Source organism: Teleopsis dalmanni, chromosome 1, assembly GCF_002237135.1.
Source record: "Teleopsis dalmanni isolate 2A chromosome 1, ASM223713v2, whole genome shotgun sequence".
Classification (NCBI taxonomy): Eukaryota; Metazoa; Arthropoda; class Insecta; order Diptera; family Diopsidae; genus Teleopsis; species Teleopsis dalmanni.
This window is the reverse complement of record NC_051846.1, coordinates 219,006,262-219,023,495: the sequence shown is the minus strand read 5'-3', so window position 1 is coordinate 219,023,495 and position 17,234 is coordinate 219,006,262. Positions and strand designations below refer to the sequence as shown.

Sequence of the window (17,234 nt, the reverse complement as noted above, 5' to 3'; positions counted from 1 at the left end):
TCGCTGAAACATCGTCATCTTTGACAGCAAGTGATCTTGTATATAATTCATATACTGAGGTGACATAAGTCCACCCCTAAGAAATAGTCACGCGCGGAAATCATAAATTTCTCCGATCTTTGGAAAATAATATTTTGTTTTGTCAACGTACCAAAGTTTTTTTATCTAAATTATAACTATTATAATTATTTTGTTTTGAATCATTAAATAAAGCATTAATAAAATATATCAAATCTACGCCTTTTTTTTGTTTGGTCTCAGCGAACATAAATTTTATTGCAACGAACCTGGACAGCCGCTTTGCTACCTCAGCAAAACTAAACGACTGAAAAGTGGTCGTTACAATCTCAAATAATATACTCAAACATTCCAATAAACGTTGGAGTAAACTCAAAAATTTACTTAAATTAGATAATCAACACAGTAATCCATGCAAATCCATACAAGAAATTCGCAAGAATTTTCAAGATATATTCCATATTGAAGGAGACAAATTAACTACCAATAATTTCTACAAACAACATTTACAAACGATTGATAACTCTCCTGTTTATATAAAGAATTACAGACTTCCACAATCCCAACAACAAGAAATAAACGATCAAGTAAAAGATTTATTAAAAACAAATGTTATTGAACCATCCACAAGTCCATATAACTCTGCACTTTTAGTTATACCAAAACATAGTACTAATGATAAAAAACAATGGAGACTTGTAGTAGACTACAGGCAACTAAATAAAAAATTGATTAGTGATAAACTTCCACTTACACAATTAGAAGACGTACTAGACAGGATAGGAAGAGCTAAATATTTTTCAACATTGGATATGACAAGTTCGTTCCATCAAATAGAATTAAAAAAAGACTCCAGACCATTGACAGCATTTTCCACTAGTAATGGATATTACCAGTTCAAAAGATTACTTTTCAGTTTAAAAATATCCTCAACATCACAACTCCAATCTAATTAAAGTTTTTGAACGCTTAAGAAGCTACAATTTAAAATTAAACCCAAAGAAATGCAACTTTGTGAAACCCGAAGTAATTTACTTAGACATTTAATCACTAAAGAAGGTGTAACTGCAGATCCAAATAAATGTAAAGCGGTAAATGAATACCCAATACCAACAAATGCCGATGAAGTTAGACGATTCGTAGCATTTTGCATTTACTATAGAAGATTTGTAAAAGACTTTGCAAAAATTGCAAAACCATTAAATGAACTTTTGAAGAAAAATAAACAATTCATTTGGTCCGAAGCTTGTAAATTAGCATTTGATAAGTTAAGAACATCAATAGTAAGTCCTCCAATACTACAGTACCCAGATTTTACTAAAGAATTTATACTCACTACAGACGCATCAAACTATGCGTTAGGAGCAGTTTTATCCCAAGGAGACTGAAAAATACAAGAGTTTTTGTATTTGTTGAAGTTATAAAAAAAACTAAAAATTTCAACAGTTTGTATTTTATTGAAATTAATTCACACTTTATTTAAAAAATTGAAATTTAAAAAATCACTTCGAAATGTAATAAAATAAAAATATATAAAGAAAGAATATCAAAAATAAAACGCGTTCTGTTCATTTGGAACTTGAAATGCAAGAGAGTGATCGAGAATGCTAGTTCAATCTTGAAGCCAAAAAACTGTAAATTAATATTGTTTTTATATTTTGAAGTACCGTATATGTGCAAGGTTGACGAAAGTCAACATTGGGTTGCATATTTACCATAAAAAAATGAGCAGCACGCGCGTTATTTTAACTACTTTTAAAAGAAAGCAAATTAAACATAGAAAAAAAAATATAAACATTCAACACCGGCCGCGTTGAAGTACGATTATGTGTTCACCGGCAGCATCGCTAATTTGTGAACTGGACGCCTCAGAATTCCGTTGCTGGTATTGACGTCAACGACCCTGACCTTATTGTCGCGACCTGTAATTACGGCTTCCACCCTTCCGAGCTTCCACTGGTGAGAGGGAAGGTTGTCTTCTTGGACGACGACTAGTCGGCCGACTGCGAGATTCGGCTGCTCGAACACCCACTTGTTCTTGGGCTGCAGCTGTAGGATGTAATCTTTCGACCAGGCCTGCCAAAACCTCCGTTTGAGCTCGCATAACAGACGCCAACGTTTCAAAGTGCTCAATTTGTTGTCGGAGACGCCTTGCGCGGATTCTTGCGGCAGCGTGTGAAGAGTACCTCCTATCAACAGGTGTGCTGGTGTTAGCGCCTCTTTGTCGTTTGGGTCTTGACTCAATGGACTGAGTGGACGAGAATTTAGCAGGGCTTCTACCTCTATGAGCACTGTTTGCAGTTCTTCGCTGGTAAGGAGCGCACTGTTTGTTGTTTGTTGTATGTGGTGTTTTGCCGACTTTACCGCCGCTTCCCATAATCCTCCGAAATGAGGTGCCCTGGGTGGTATGAAGACAAACTCTATGCCCCTTTGTGCAGCATAGTATGCCAGATCGTCCTTGTGCTCTCGAAACGCCTCTATCAGCTCTCTCAGCTTGCGATCGGCACCTACAAAATTTGTCGCATTGTCGCAATAGATTTTTTCTGGGAGTCCTCGTCTTCCGACAAACCTTTTAAGACAAAAAATAAAACAGTTAGTTGTCAGATCTGTTACAAGTTCTAAATGTATAGCCTTTGACGTGAAACAAACAAACACTGCGATATACATTTTAACTGGTGGTCGACCACGAATTTTCAAAGTAGTGTATACAGGCCCACAAAAATCGACACCGCTAATTAAAAAGGGTCGTAGTGCCTTTAACCGATCTGCAGGTAAGTTTCCCATTACTTGGGTCAACAGCTTAGGTTTGTATCGAAAACAATGTATGCATGCTCTTACGGTTTTACTGCATGCCTTGCTTGAATTTATGACCCAAATTTTTTCACGAAGCAGCACTTCTAAGGCTTTTGGACCAGCATGACAATTGGTTGTATGGAGAAATCGTAAATAAATCTCGACAAAATGCAATTTTTTAGGTAACAGCAAGGGAAATTTTGAATCATAAGACAGTGGTGCGTTTAGTAGACGACCTCCTACACGAAGCAAATTGCATGTTCGAGAACCATCTTGGACTGTATGAATGAACGGAGTTAGTTTCTGAATGCTAACTGGCAATTTATGCGACTTCTTCATTTTTTCGATCTCATCCCTGAATTCGTGATTTTGAATGAATTCAACGATTTTCAAGAATGCCCAATTAAGCTCTTTTGTGGTCGGAATAAGAGCGTTGGCTCTCTCATTTTTCTTAGTGATAAAACGTAGAATGTACGCGAAAATTCTTAGCAGTCTTGGGTAAGATGATTGGCTACAGATTAGTTTTGAAATGACATTAGTTTCAATTTCAACTGCTAAAAGTCCGACCTTGACCTTTCGTTTCTCCAAACTTTTTTCATCTATTGATAGTGGAAAATGATTATTTTTTGGCCAGTTAGTTGCATCTTGAAGCAAATATGATGGGCCACAAAACCAAATTGAGTGAATCAACTCATCTACATTACATCCTCTGGAGACTAAGTCTGCAGGATTTAGCTTTGATGGAACGTGTCTCCAAAGAATTTCGCTCGTCCATTCTTGGATCTCTGCAACTCTGTTTGCTACAAATGTTGCTAAAGTGGATGGGTGAGTTTTAATCCAATGAAGTGTAATTTCAGAGTCCGTCCAAAAATAAACATCAAAGATTTCGCAAGTAATCAACGGCTGCATTCGAGACCATAGTTTAGCCAATAAATGAGCGGCATACAGCTCTAATCTGGGTACTGATTTTGTGCTTAAGGGAGTAACCTTAGATTTGGCAGTTAACAACTCAGAATGAATCCCATTCGAATCATGGATTCGGACGTAGATGCAACAGCCGTACGCTCTCATTGACGCATCGGCGAAACCGTGAATATCGCATTTTATATTTAAATGAATATGAACATACCGCGGAATGGAAATAGAGTCCATCTGAGTCAGGTTACTTTTAAATGCTTGCCAGCTAGAATCGAGATGCATAGGAATTGACTCATCCCAGTCAAGCTTCTGAAGCCAAAGTTCTTGCAATAAAATTTTTGCGTTAGTCACTATTGGGCATACTAGTCCGAGGGGATCGAAGAGCCGAGCTGATACTGATGGTATGTTTCTTTTTGTTGCTCGCAATTCATGAAACTTTTCGTCTACATGGAACTTAAGCGTACCATTCTGGGGAATCCAGTGTATACCTAGAGACTTTGTGGAATCAGTATTATTAACATTTAGAAAGAAGTCTGACGAGTCATACGTTTTATGGTTTGAAAACCATTTCGCTAATTTAAGTCCAGCCGAATCAAGAATTTCAGTACATTGGGTACGAATTGTTTCCAGTTCCTTCAGACTGTCAGCACCAGTCAATAGGTCATCGACATAGAAGTCATGTCGGATAACCCTTGCTCCAACTGAATGAGAATTCTTGTACAGGTCACTTAAGTAGTTTAGGCAACGTGTTGCCAAGAAAGGAGCAGGTGAAGTACCATATGTCACTGTGTTCAGTTTATAAACGCTAATCTGATCCGTAGGTTTTTCCCTCCAGAGAATAAGCTGAAAATTGCGATCTGCCTCGTCAACTTCGATTTGACGGTACATTTTTGTAATGTCAGCAGTCATCGCGTATTTGTGCATACGAAAGCGAAGTAGGATTGAATACAATTCTTCTTGTACCGTTGGACCAACCATTAGAATGTCGTTCAACGACACTTGTGAAGATGTTCGGCATGAAGCATCGAACACGACGCGAAGTTTTGTCGAGGTACTCTGAGGTCGCAACACACACTGATGCGGTATATAGTAATGAGGTGTCGAAGAAAAGTTGTCAGTAGTTAATGTCATGTGACCTAAGTCACGATACTCTGCCATAAACTCCATATACAGCTTCTGAAGCATACAGTCTTTCGACAACCTGCGTTCCAGTGAGAGAAAACGATTTTTTGCTGTTTCATATGACTGACCTAGAAGGTTGAAGTTGGACTTGAAAGGAAGCTGCACCTTAAGCCTCCCTGAAGGTAAGCGTAAAATTGTGTTGAGAAACTTGGTCTCACAGTGTTGTTGTTCTATTGTGTATTTTTTGACAGTGAGCTCCTTGGGAATTTCTTCCAATTCCCAGAATTTTTTCACAAGAGAGTTTAAGGAACAGTCATCTGTCAACTTTTCTTTATCTGAGCTTATTAGATTGCAAATTTTAGCATTGGGGCTTTCGGCATGTTTGAATCTTCCAGATACAATCCATCCGAGTAATGTTTTCTGGAGCGTTGGAAAATTAGTACCTTGTTTTATTTGTCCAATCGACAACAGTTCGAAAAAGCTTTCGGCACCAAGTAGAAGATCTATCTTTTGCGGTTTGTGAAAGTGTGGATCAGCAAGTGAAAGATTGGAAGGGACATTCCAATTACTCATTGACACAAATTTGTCGGGTTGGTAAGTGGAGATTGAAGGCATTACCCAAAAATCAGTAGAAAACTCATAAGAGTTAATACGTGATCTCACAGTGGCATGTAATTTTTGCCGTACTGTGGAGTTTGTTTCACCAATGCCAATTAGGTTTAGAGTTTTCGCTTCTTTTTTTAGTTGCAGTCGTTGTGCAAGTTCCTCGGTTATAAAGTTGACTTGAGAACCGGAATCGAGCAGTGCTCTGGCCAGCTGATAATCTCCAGATTTTCCTTGAATGGTTATGACTGCAGTGGCTAGAATAATTTGATCGTCATTCGATGAGCTATGATTCACAGAGGCACGAGAAATAATAGGTTGTTCTGGATTATAAGATAAACCTGTTTGAGGAGTGTTTGTAGAATATTGGTGTAAAAGAGTATGGTGCGACCGATTACACACTCTGCAGCGTGACGCCTTGCATCTAGATACCGTGTGCCCTTTCTTGAGACAATTTATGCATGCCGAAGATGATTTAATGAAATTGAACCGTTCAGTAACTGAGAGGGCAGCAAAGGCGGAGCATAAATTTATTACATGTTCCTTCGCATTACAGAACGAACATCTACTTTCCTCTTGCGAACTGTTTTTCTTGCACATAAGTGACGATTTTACATTCTTACCTTGCCAGTTGTCTTGTTTTGGCCTGTTCGATCGAGACCTTGACGTAGAAGCTTCGTCAGCAGAAATGTGTTGGTATCGCTTATTTAACGCAGTCTCGCAATCAGACCAGAGTGGCAGCTTATTGTAATCTAATTGCTCCTCCCATTTAGATTTCGTGGCGGCATCGACTCTTGACATGACTAAATGAATAAGAATCGCATTTGAAATGTTCTTATCATCTCCTATTGACAATAGGGACTCATATATGGCAGAAACAGTATCTATGATATTGCGTAATGCAGAAGCAGATGGCTTGTTCATTTCTGGCAGTTCAAAAAGCTGCGAGATACTATCGAAAAAGATTAGACAAGTGTTATCGTAAACTCTTTTTAAACTAGCTAATGCCTTTGAGTAATTAGTTTCAGTGAGTTGAAATGCCTTAACTGTACCAAGAGCTTCGTCAGACAAACACGAAATGAGATGATTGAATTTTTCAATATCAGTTAGCGACTGATCATTGTGCACTAAGCTTTCAAAAAGGCTTATGAAGTTTTTGTACTCAGTATGTTTCTCGCTAAATTTAGGTAAACGCATACTTGGCAGCCTGGAATGATGATTGCTGCATTCATGCGAAGTATCAGGGATACTAGACTTGCGATTTTTACCTAGCGCCTGTAGAAACAATGATTTCGAAGCAACGCAAATTTCTTCTAGATCTGGCCGAAATACATCAAGCTCGTTGATACACTCTATTTTTTGTTGTCAAGTCATGGCCTGTTTAATATATGAATTGAGACTGTCCAACCTACATTCCAGTTCTACAGGGTTTAAATCAACAATTTTTTCCGATATTACTTTTTTAATACGCAAGATACTGGCCACTACAGTTTCTCGCTGCTGGATTAGTTTATCCAAATCTTCATTTTTTTGTGGGGATGGTGGTCGCTTTTTCGTTGACATAGTGAATTTACTAAAATTTCGAAGAGAGAAGGCAATGCAGCGCAAAGAACGATAAGAATATTTGAATATTGTTGAGCGACGGTTGTAAGTAAATTCCAACAAAGTAAACGCGAGAAATTAGCGAAACGAAAGATGCACTCACTTTGTTTATTGAATAATAAAAAACGATAAATAATCAATATTGTGATTATGGGAAAATTCCAACAAAGTGGTTGCAAGTAACTAGCGAAAACGAAAACGAAAAATGCATTCACTTTGTATAATTTGCCCCTGCAAATTACTCAATTATTTGTATTAAATAATTGGATTTACCGAACGTATTTGTTAATGAAGCTCAACCTCAGCTTCGTAAATTTGTTTCACGTTTGTCAAATAATTTATTATAGAAATGGATAAATATAAATATATGTGTTTTAAAAGTGCAAATAATTACCAGTGCAAAGTTATTTGAAATACTTTCGTGACTATTTTGTTTAGTCAGAGCATGACCTGGTACAACAATTTCATTATTTGCACTTTCTTACCTGGCAAACGGCAGTGGTGTTACAGTTGCACTCCATCCAGAAAGAGAAAACAGCAGCACTGGTGAATAGAAGCAGCAATGAAGAGCAGTATCGATCTGCAGTGACAGCGAACAGCAGCAGCGAAATGCAGTAGCAGTCTGCAGTAACAGCGGCCAGTAGCAGCAATGTGGAATTAATGGCAGTAACTGCAGTAGCAGCGGCCAACAGCAGCAATAAGAATTGAGCAGGAAACTGCAGTAGCAGCGGCCAACAGTAGCAATGATAATTAAGCAATAAAAAACCAATAGCAGCAGCCTGCACGTGTTTTTATCAGATAGATGAAATTGGCTTCTTATTTGTCAATTTGTTGATTTTTTTTTTTTTATTAGCGGTTTTTGTCTGGTGCTGATACTTGACACCACACCGACATTCACCGCAACCACTTCACACGTGGAAAATGAAAATTAAACTCAACGAAAATCACAATGCTGCCAAATGCAGCTCCACCGAACAATGATCACCAAATTTCACTTTTTTTAAAATTTTTAAATTATTTATTATTTGATTTCCCTGCTCGGGCGCCAATGAAAAATACAAGAGTTTTTGTATTTGTTGAAGTTATAAAAAAAACTAAAAATTACAACAGTTTGTATTTTATTGAAATTAATTCACACTTTATTTAAAAAATTGAAATTTAAAAAATCACTTCGAAATGTAATAAAATAAAAATATATAAAGAAAGAATATCAAAAATAAAACGCGTGCTGTTCATTTGGAATCTTGAAGCCAAAAAACTGTAAATTAATATTGTTTTTATATTTTGAAGTACCGTATATGTGCAAAGTTGACGAAAGTCAACATTGGGTTGCATATTAACCATAAAAAAATGAGCAGCACGCGCGTTATTTTAACTACTTTTAAAAGAAAGCAAATTAAACATAGAAAAAAAAATATAAACATTCAACAGAGACATTGGAATCGATCTAACAATATCGTATGCCATAATAATAATCTCTTAATAAACACGAGTTAAATAAACCGATTATAGAAAAAGAACTTTTAGCAATACACTGGGGAATTAACCATTTTAGACCATATTTATATGGAAGAAAGTTTACAGTAGTCACAGACCACAGACCTTTAGTATCACTATTTTCACACAAAAACCCTTCGTCAAAGTTAACAAGAATAAGAGTAGATTTAATGGATTATGATTTTAACATAATTTTCAAACAAGGAAAAATGAATACAAATACTGATGCATTATCCAGAATCAGAATGGATTCGGATACACTGAAAGAAATGATTCCGAAAAATATTAATATTGTGACCAGAAGTAAAATGAAAATGAATAATGAAGAAAACGTAATCAAGCAGAATCATGGTACAAATTACACAGAGAATGATCAACTCTATATGTGGAATTGTATTTCGATTTCTGATATTAGAAGATTACCTATATTGAAATTTGAGCTCGATAAAAAAAAGAATAAGAAAAGTTTGCCAATTATAAAAATTGAGAAAAATATTATTAAAGTACAGTGTAGCAATAAGCCCAACTTGATTTTAGAATCAGTCTTGGATACGCTCACAAAAGTATTAAACAAAAATAATCTTAATAAAGTAGCATTATCTACAAAAGATATAGTATTCGAATACATTGATGAAAAACAATTAGTGAAAATATATAATAGCATGCAAAAAGAAATAAAAAATGAAGGTCAGCAAACACCTATAAGTATATTATTATATAATCCACCAAGGAATGTCGTGGATAAAGTGGAACAAGTTGAATTAATAAAGAATTACCATACAAGTATTCACGGAGGTCACACCGGAATAAGAAGAACTATAGCTAAATTGAAACAGAAATACGTATGGAAAGGAATGAATAAAATGATAAAAGATTATATTTTAAAATGTGCATCATGTAATAAGAATAAAATAATAAGACACCATAAAGAAAAATTTGTCGTAACTAACACTCCAACTTCACCGTTTGAAGTAATACAGATGGACACTGTAGGTCCACTAAGAATATCTAATGGGTACAGATACATTCTCACTATAGAATGCGAATTAACTAAATATGTAGTCGCATTTCCTATACAAACAAAAGAAGCTCAAGAGATAGCAAAAGCCATGGTAGAAAAATTTGTATTTAGATATGGTGATGTTAAGAAAATAAAAACAGATAGAGGTACAGAATTCCTCAATGAATTAATAAATAATATGTGTAAATTATTAAGTATAGAACATTTAAAATCCACTGCTTATCATCACGAAACATTAGGTTCTATAGAAAGAAACCATAGAGTATTAAACGAATATATGTTATCGTTTACAAACAATTTTGATTGGGATACTTGGATCCCATACTACACATTTTCATATAATATTACACCTCATTGTGTAACAAATTATTCACCTTTCGAATTAGTATATGGTAGAGTCGCGAATCTTCCAAACGAGATAATAGAAGGTAGAAAATTCTATAATTATGATTCTTACGTCAGTGATTGAAAATGCATTACTATTACATAGTTTTTATTATTGCTCCTGATTCTGCTCTGAATTTGACGGAGCACTTATGAGAGCAGAAGCACAAAAAACTAAATAAAATTACATTTAGTTTAGCAATCTTTTGAACAAAATCCTTCTCTATACTTCTTGCTTACAATAAGAATTTGATTTGTGTTTATTCATCTTCATTTTCTTCGAATAAAGGCAAATTTTCTATTGACTGATCTAAAAAGGAGGGATTAAATTTTACTAGCAGTTTATTTTCTAACGTGTCATGATTAAGACGATTACGATTATCTGCCAAAATCAATTTTAATGATGAAAATGCACGTTCTATGATGACCTTAAAAAAAAATTATAACATTTAGATGCAATATGGATGATGAAGCTTACTTGTGTTGGCGGAATGGCAAAGCCGCTAAGTGCATAAAGTTCTGGATCGCTGCACTGTCTTTCTTTCCAAAAATTTAATACATTTAAGTTAGCCTTCATGAAAGGAAGATTTAATCTCTCAATTTTTAAATAAACATCAATCCATTCATCAGTGGGTACTAAATTAGCAGCTAAATATTCATTGAGAAGGTCGTCGTCATCTTCTTCCAGCACCTGTACACTTTCCGTTGCCGTTAAGTGGGATGGATTAGATGAATGAAGAAGTTTAGGGACATGTGATTTAATTTTTTCCCATAATTTTTTTAAATAAGCTACAGCTTCAACCCTCTGAGAATCATTTAGCATTTGATGAAATCTTGGGTCTAAAAACAAGCAAGCATCTAAGCTTGCATTTGACAATAGTTTATGAGTCCTTGTTTCTATACTTTCCATTAGACTTTGACCAATTTGAAAAATAATTGCATTTTTATTTTCTGAATGTGATACTAAAATTTTACTAGTAGATAACTTATATTTTAACCACAAAGCATAAAAATTTCCGTAATGTAATTGTTCTTCTTGAAACTTGACTATAGTTTTTTGTAATGGATTAAGAACGGTTGAGTAGCTCGCCATAAAATTCCAAAAACACTTATTGGCGTCGAAATTTTCATCTTCCGTTTTGTTTTCTACTGATTCAATATGACTTAATATGTCTTTTGCTTTATTAAGCCGTTCAACCATATGGTATGTTGATCCCCATCGAGTAGGATAGTCTAATTGGGGTAATGGTAATTTTTTGAATTCAAATATTTCTCTATACCCGTTTGATAGTTTTCTAACGTATTTAGTCATATTGCGACACTGAAGCAAATATTTTCTAATATCTGCATTTTTTGTTATATCAAGTGCGCAAAGTTGTGCTGTGTGAGCTGCACACCTGCATATTTGTATTTCACCTAAACGTACATCTATCGATATTTGAAAACTATTAATATTTCTTATATACATATTGTTGTTATCTACTTCAGACATTTCAATATCGTCTTCGTTTGTACAATATTGGGATAACAACTTCGTTGTTTTTATCATATTGGCCCCATTATCAGATGTAATTGACACAATTTGTCCAATTTGGATATCATACTTTGTTAACGTTGATAAGATTTCTTTAGCAAGAATATTAGATGCACTTGCATTCGGTCCTTTAAGTTCAACCATTCCAAGTATACGTGATCTTATTTCATTTTTACTAATAAACTGTGCACTGATTCCAAATATGTTTCTGGAAAGTCGAGTACCACTATCTATTTTTAAAGATAATAGGCGATGTTTCATCTCATGTTTGATTTCTATTCTAATGTTTTCCGCTACGAGTTTTAATACATTTTTACATTTGTTACCATTTAGATAAAAATTTTTTTGATTTTTGACTGTAAGGCCTTGGCATATGGGATCGATTATATTTCTCATATTCGCGGAATTTAAAACATTAAATGGAATGCTATCTTCTGTTACAAGTCCAATGTACGATCGAAACAATTGTTTTTTGTTAATTTCAACTTGATTTAATTGTTTTTTAATATTTTTAATAGACTCAACAGAAGTTGAATCATTTTCTTCACTATTACTATCTAAACATATTTTATGCAATTGTAATAAATGTTTTCTTAAATTAAATATGCGCTCGTTTTTTAAAATACGACTGCATATCTTACATTTTATATACCCTTTGTCACTGGGATCAAAATATTTTAAAACATTAATGTTACTTTTATTACAAGCCATTGCTACATACGAACTAATACTGAACGACTGGATATCAAATCAATAAAGTACATATATCAAAGTAGTGAAAATATTTAAATAAAAATAACGGAATAGTAAACGGTAAAATTCTATCGCAATTTTTCCGTTAATTTTTCAGCAGAAAAAAAAAATTGTTTCAATAACAGAAAAGTATGAAGCATATGCTGCGGAGTACTACCGGTAGTTGCTCCGGAGCAGTAGTAATTGCTACGGGAGCAGTAGCCGTAGCATGCACACAAAACACAATTTGCTTTGCTCTGCTCCGCTACTATTCTGTTTCGTAGCACAGCAACAGCAAGAGTAACAATTTTAAAATTTGACTACTGCTACGAATATCAGTAGCACATATTTTAATTTTTTGCTCTTGCTCTTGCTTCGTGCTTCAACAAATCAAACAGCATAGTATAGCAGAGCAACGCAAATTTTGTTTTGTGCTTCTGCTCTCATAAGTGCTCCGTCAAAGAGTAGAAGCAGGAGCATAGCATTTTTTTCGTTACTATTGCTGCTACGGAGTAGTAAATTCAAACCCTGTCTTACGTTACTGAGTTAAAAACAAAACTACAGTATGCACATAAAGCGATAAATGAGATATTAATAAAAGAAAAATATTCTCAAAAAATTAAAGATGCTAATGCATCAGAAAATTTATTTAATGTAGGAGATTTAGTTTATTTAAGAGTAGAAAATAGAAGGAAACATGAGAATCCATATCATGGTCCATATAAGATAGTTGATAGAAATGGTGTAAATTCCACTATAGAAATTAATAATAAAATAAAGATAGTTCATAATAATAGATTAAAGAAAAATTTACAAACAATGTAAATATTATAAGAAAATAAAAATTATTATATAATAAATTTATATAAAGAGGTTTTCGAACAGAAGTGAAACAACAACAAAAATTTATTTTTTAAATTATTTTAATTAATTGAATTTTTGGCTGGCCATACAGCTGTTTCGAGTATTGCCAAATACCCTTCATCAGTGGTCTTGGAAATAATTCATATTTATTTAATTATTCGTAAATAATTATTTTTGAGACTGCAAGTACCAGGAATAGAACTCTGGTCCTGCCAAATATGAAGCTCAGAATCAGCGCACCTTAACCAACTGATCCAAAGCCGTACTTGGCTTTTTGTGTTCGCATATTTTTGCTGGAGTTTTGTTACTTTTGCTATGAAAGTTTTTTTTTTTTTATTAACAATTTTACTTGCTGTATTTATATATTAGAACGAAATCATAAATCAGCTGTAGAATAATTGAATTAATTAATTAATTATATTTTTTATTTTTAATTGTTAAATTTCAAAACTATTCTATTCGTAATAGAATAGTATAATATTGCAATAATAAATTTGTTGCATTTATTTGTAAAATTATTTTTAAGAAATAAAAATTGTCAATGTCAAGTTTTCAAAATTCAAATTATCATAAAAAATTTTCTTTATTGTATAAATAAAATTTTTTTTTAAAAGGGTAGAGGTGTTGTGTATAGCGCAACAATGTAAACAAAAACAAACAATAAATTATGTTATAGGCCATTTCCACTACGTTCTTAGCAAGCTTATCGTACTGAGTAAATTTCATTTACCATACAAATAGCTTCTGTGCTTTTTTACTTACTATAGCATATAGTAAGCAAAATTCGACCAAATTATACCAAAAATGACGAATGCAACATTGGAAATTATCGGAATTTGAAACATTTGACACATGAAATAAACCATAAACAAACATTCAAAATTTAAAACTAACATTCTAACAATACAAAATTTAATGTCATCTGCTTACAATTAAAATGTAAACAAACAAAAGCTCTAAAACTAGAACTTTTTGACACATAAAAGCTCTTTCTCATTTCTTAAGTAACTTCTTGACACATAAAAGCTCTTTTCCATAATGTAAACGACCAAAAGCTCAATGTTACTATATGGCTTACTAAGTACGTAGTGGAAACGTAGTATTCTGTATTTTTGAAAGTGCTTATGCACAAATTATTTTATATTAACTAATGTAATATGTAATGCGATCGCACACGGATGAACCACCGCAATGCAAGTAGAATATTTGGTCATAGCAAGTATGCAATTGCTATTTGACACTTTTCTTTTCTGTGCTACTATTCTGCACATGTCGATATGACACACTTGAATGTGTCATAATATTTTCTAAGCATTGACGTGGGTCAACCTTTTTAGTGCCGCCACACAGTGTGACAAGACACAAAATTAGGCGGTCATAATTCGATATTTTCGGAACCAGTAGAGATATTGATATGAAATTTTCCTAAAATATATTTTTTGAGTTGATCTTTCTTTTAAATCTAATTTGAGCCCAATCGGCCTACTGGAACTACCCGAAATTTTTGCCCAAACATGGAGATTTTACCGTGGTCCCAAGATTACTTAAAAACTATGATAGGTAGAAAGCTGAATTTTGGTGTCCGGAAAACTTACATTATTATCTATATTCAAAAAATTTTTTATGGGTTTCCGCCCACTGCCACACCCACCCCCCATACAAAATTTTCATATTAAATCGTTTATTATGGTTCAAAAAACTTTTTGCACTTATTGGACTATATATATATCTGACGTACATAGCAACACAACTTCACGCAAAAAATGGGTGTGATCCGCCCGTTAGTTCCTAAGTTATTTGTAGTTTTTGCAACTTTAGCGAAATTATGATTTCGTAAAAATTTAACCAACTTTAAACCCTTATAGCTTTTTTACTATTTATTCAAAAATGATCATTTTTGATTTTTTTTGAAGCTTAGGATATTGTTATTCATTACGTGTAAAAAATATTTCGACTTTAATTATCAAAAAAATTTTATTAGCAAAATTGCACAAAAAGTCAGTAATTTTTTTATGGTCATTTTCACTTCTATCTGCAATACCCAAAAAATGTGTCCGAGTTTTTTCATGAAATTTTTCCTATTAATAGCCAAATAGTTACACTTTACAATAAAATAAAAATTGGCCTGCGCACTCTATGTTTTATACCTATTTCAGGCCTCAGAAACCAGCGAAAAATTACGAAAAATATGACCTTCAATAAACCCCATTTATTTCAACAAAAAATTCAATAAGTAATAACAAAAAGACATTTATAATTTTATAAATATTTAATTTATTTATATTTCAAATTTCAACTAAATCGGTTGAAGAATAACGAAGTTATAACACATTATGTTCAGACGCCTGAATTCAGCTTTCTACCTATCATAGTTTTTAAGTAATCTTGGGACCACGGTAAAATCTCCATGTTTGGGCAAAAATTTCGGGTAGTTCCAGTAGGCCGATTGGGCTCAAATTAGATTTAAAAGAAAGATCAACTCAAAAACTATATTTTAGGAAAATTTCATATCAATATCTCTACTGGTTTCGAAAATATCGAATTATGACCGCCTAATTTTGTGTTTTGTCACACTGTGCGCCGCAATTAAAATTATTAGAAAAAATATTTGTAAATTATTGTAAAACATTTTGTATAAATAGTTTGGAAAATTGTTAATAAAATTCAGATTTTAAACTGAGCTCGAACAGCTTAAACAAAAGTCTCACAAATTATTTTTGTCTCGGCATTCTCGGATGCCTACTAATGCGCAGATTTCTTCCTGCTGAATTAAAAAGAGAAGAAATATATTATATCGAATGAAAGTCAGATTCAAAAAAAAAATATATAATAAATTTATATTTGAACAAATTTATTATTACAAATATAGTGTTGAGGGTGAACAAATATATGTTCAGTACTTGGACATGTATAGTTACATTACTAATTTCGTATTGTTCAATACTATCGGATTACTGGAAAGAAAAATCAGAGTGGGTGTTTGAACAAATAAGAGTACTACGGGCAAAAGGAGCGAGTTACAATGCCAAAGACAGCAGTAGTCAATCGTTTGATGATGCCTGTGTAGAAATACCTTGCGAACGTGCAGTGGGGAATAAACTTCGACTTTTAGTTGACTCGGAAGCAGACACCAGCCTTATAAAAACAGAGACGTTAATCAATTTAAAAGATATAAACACCAAAGGCACAAAGGGTCTTACGGGAGCTTTTGGAGGCAATATAAGTACATTGGGTACGGTCAATATTGAACATCGAAAATTTCTAGCTCTACAATTGAAAATGCATGTAGTGCCAGTAGGTAGCTAATTACCAGCAGACGGACTTCTAGGTCGAGATGAACTGTGGAACCGGTCTACTACAGACACAATTAAAAAGGTTTTAAAATTTTTTAAGAATAAAGAGGAATTAGCTACTTTATCACTGGTAAGCATTGTAGATCATGGTCGGATTTGTATAGCAGAAAGCATGACAATCCCAGGTAGATCAACAATGATTATTCCAGTAAAAGTGTTCCTAAAGAAGGAACACTCGTAATACATAAAAAGGAAATAGTTAGAAATGTCTATTCAAATGAAATGAATAGTGAAATTGAATTAAAGGGCAGTGATATGAATGAGTACTATGAGTACAAGGTCCCTAATGTTAATTTGAACAAAGAAGTAAACTTACAGGAAAGGTACGGAAAATTACTGAAATTAATAAGATTGGATGAGCGTTTAAACAATGAAGAAAGACTTGTGTGGATGGGGAAAAGAAATGGCGTCTCGTGGTTGATTTTAGAAAAATAAATGAAAAAACAATTAAACAAGTGTTTCCAATTCCTAGAATTGATGAAATTTTAGACCAACTAGGATGCAGTAGATATTTCTCAACGCTGGATTTGGCTAGTGGCTATCACCAGGTGATGGTAGACAGTAAAGACAGGGAGAAAACGGCATTTAGCACAGGTCTAGGACATTTTGAATTTCTTGGAATGCCATTTGGTTTAACAGGAGCACCCGCAACTTTTCAGCGAATTATGAATAGTATTTTAACAGGGTTACAAGGGATAGATTGTTTCGTCTATCTCGACGATATTGTTATCTATGGAAGGAATTTAAACGAGCACGACCAAAGGTTAAGGAGAGTATTACAAGCACTAAAAGA

At 33.7% G+C, this 17,234-nt stretch overlaps 2 protein-coding genes across 2 annotated transcripts; both read right to left on the bottom strand.

Moving 5' to 3' along the window:
* Positions 1-1,927: 1,927 nt before the first annotated feature.
* Positions 1,928-7,017, bottom strand: LOC119667358. Its single transcript, XM_038076648.1, has 3 exons — positions 6,913-7,017; positions 2,588-6,729; positions 1,928-2,525 (listed from the first exon to the last, which is right to left on the bottom strand). Exons 1-3 carry the CDS (start codon positions 7,015-7,017, stop codon positions 1,928-1,930), a joined length of 4,845 nt encoding a protein of 1,614 aa, XP_037932576.1.
* Positions 7,018-10,218: 3,201 nt separating this feature from the next.
* LOC119667357 (zinc finger BED domain-containing protein 4-like) lies at positions 10,219-11,753 on the bottom strand. Its single transcript, XM_038076647.1, has 4 exons — positions 11,449-11,753; positions 10,957-11,403; positions 10,437-10,872; positions 10,219-10,386 (listed from the first exon to the last, which is right to left on the bottom strand). Exons 1-4 carry the CDS (start codon positions 11,751-11,753, stop codon positions 10,219-10,221), a joined length of 1,356 nt encoding a protein of 451 aa, XP_037932575.1.
* Between the last annotated feature and the right edge of the window lie 5,481 nt (positions 11,754-17,234).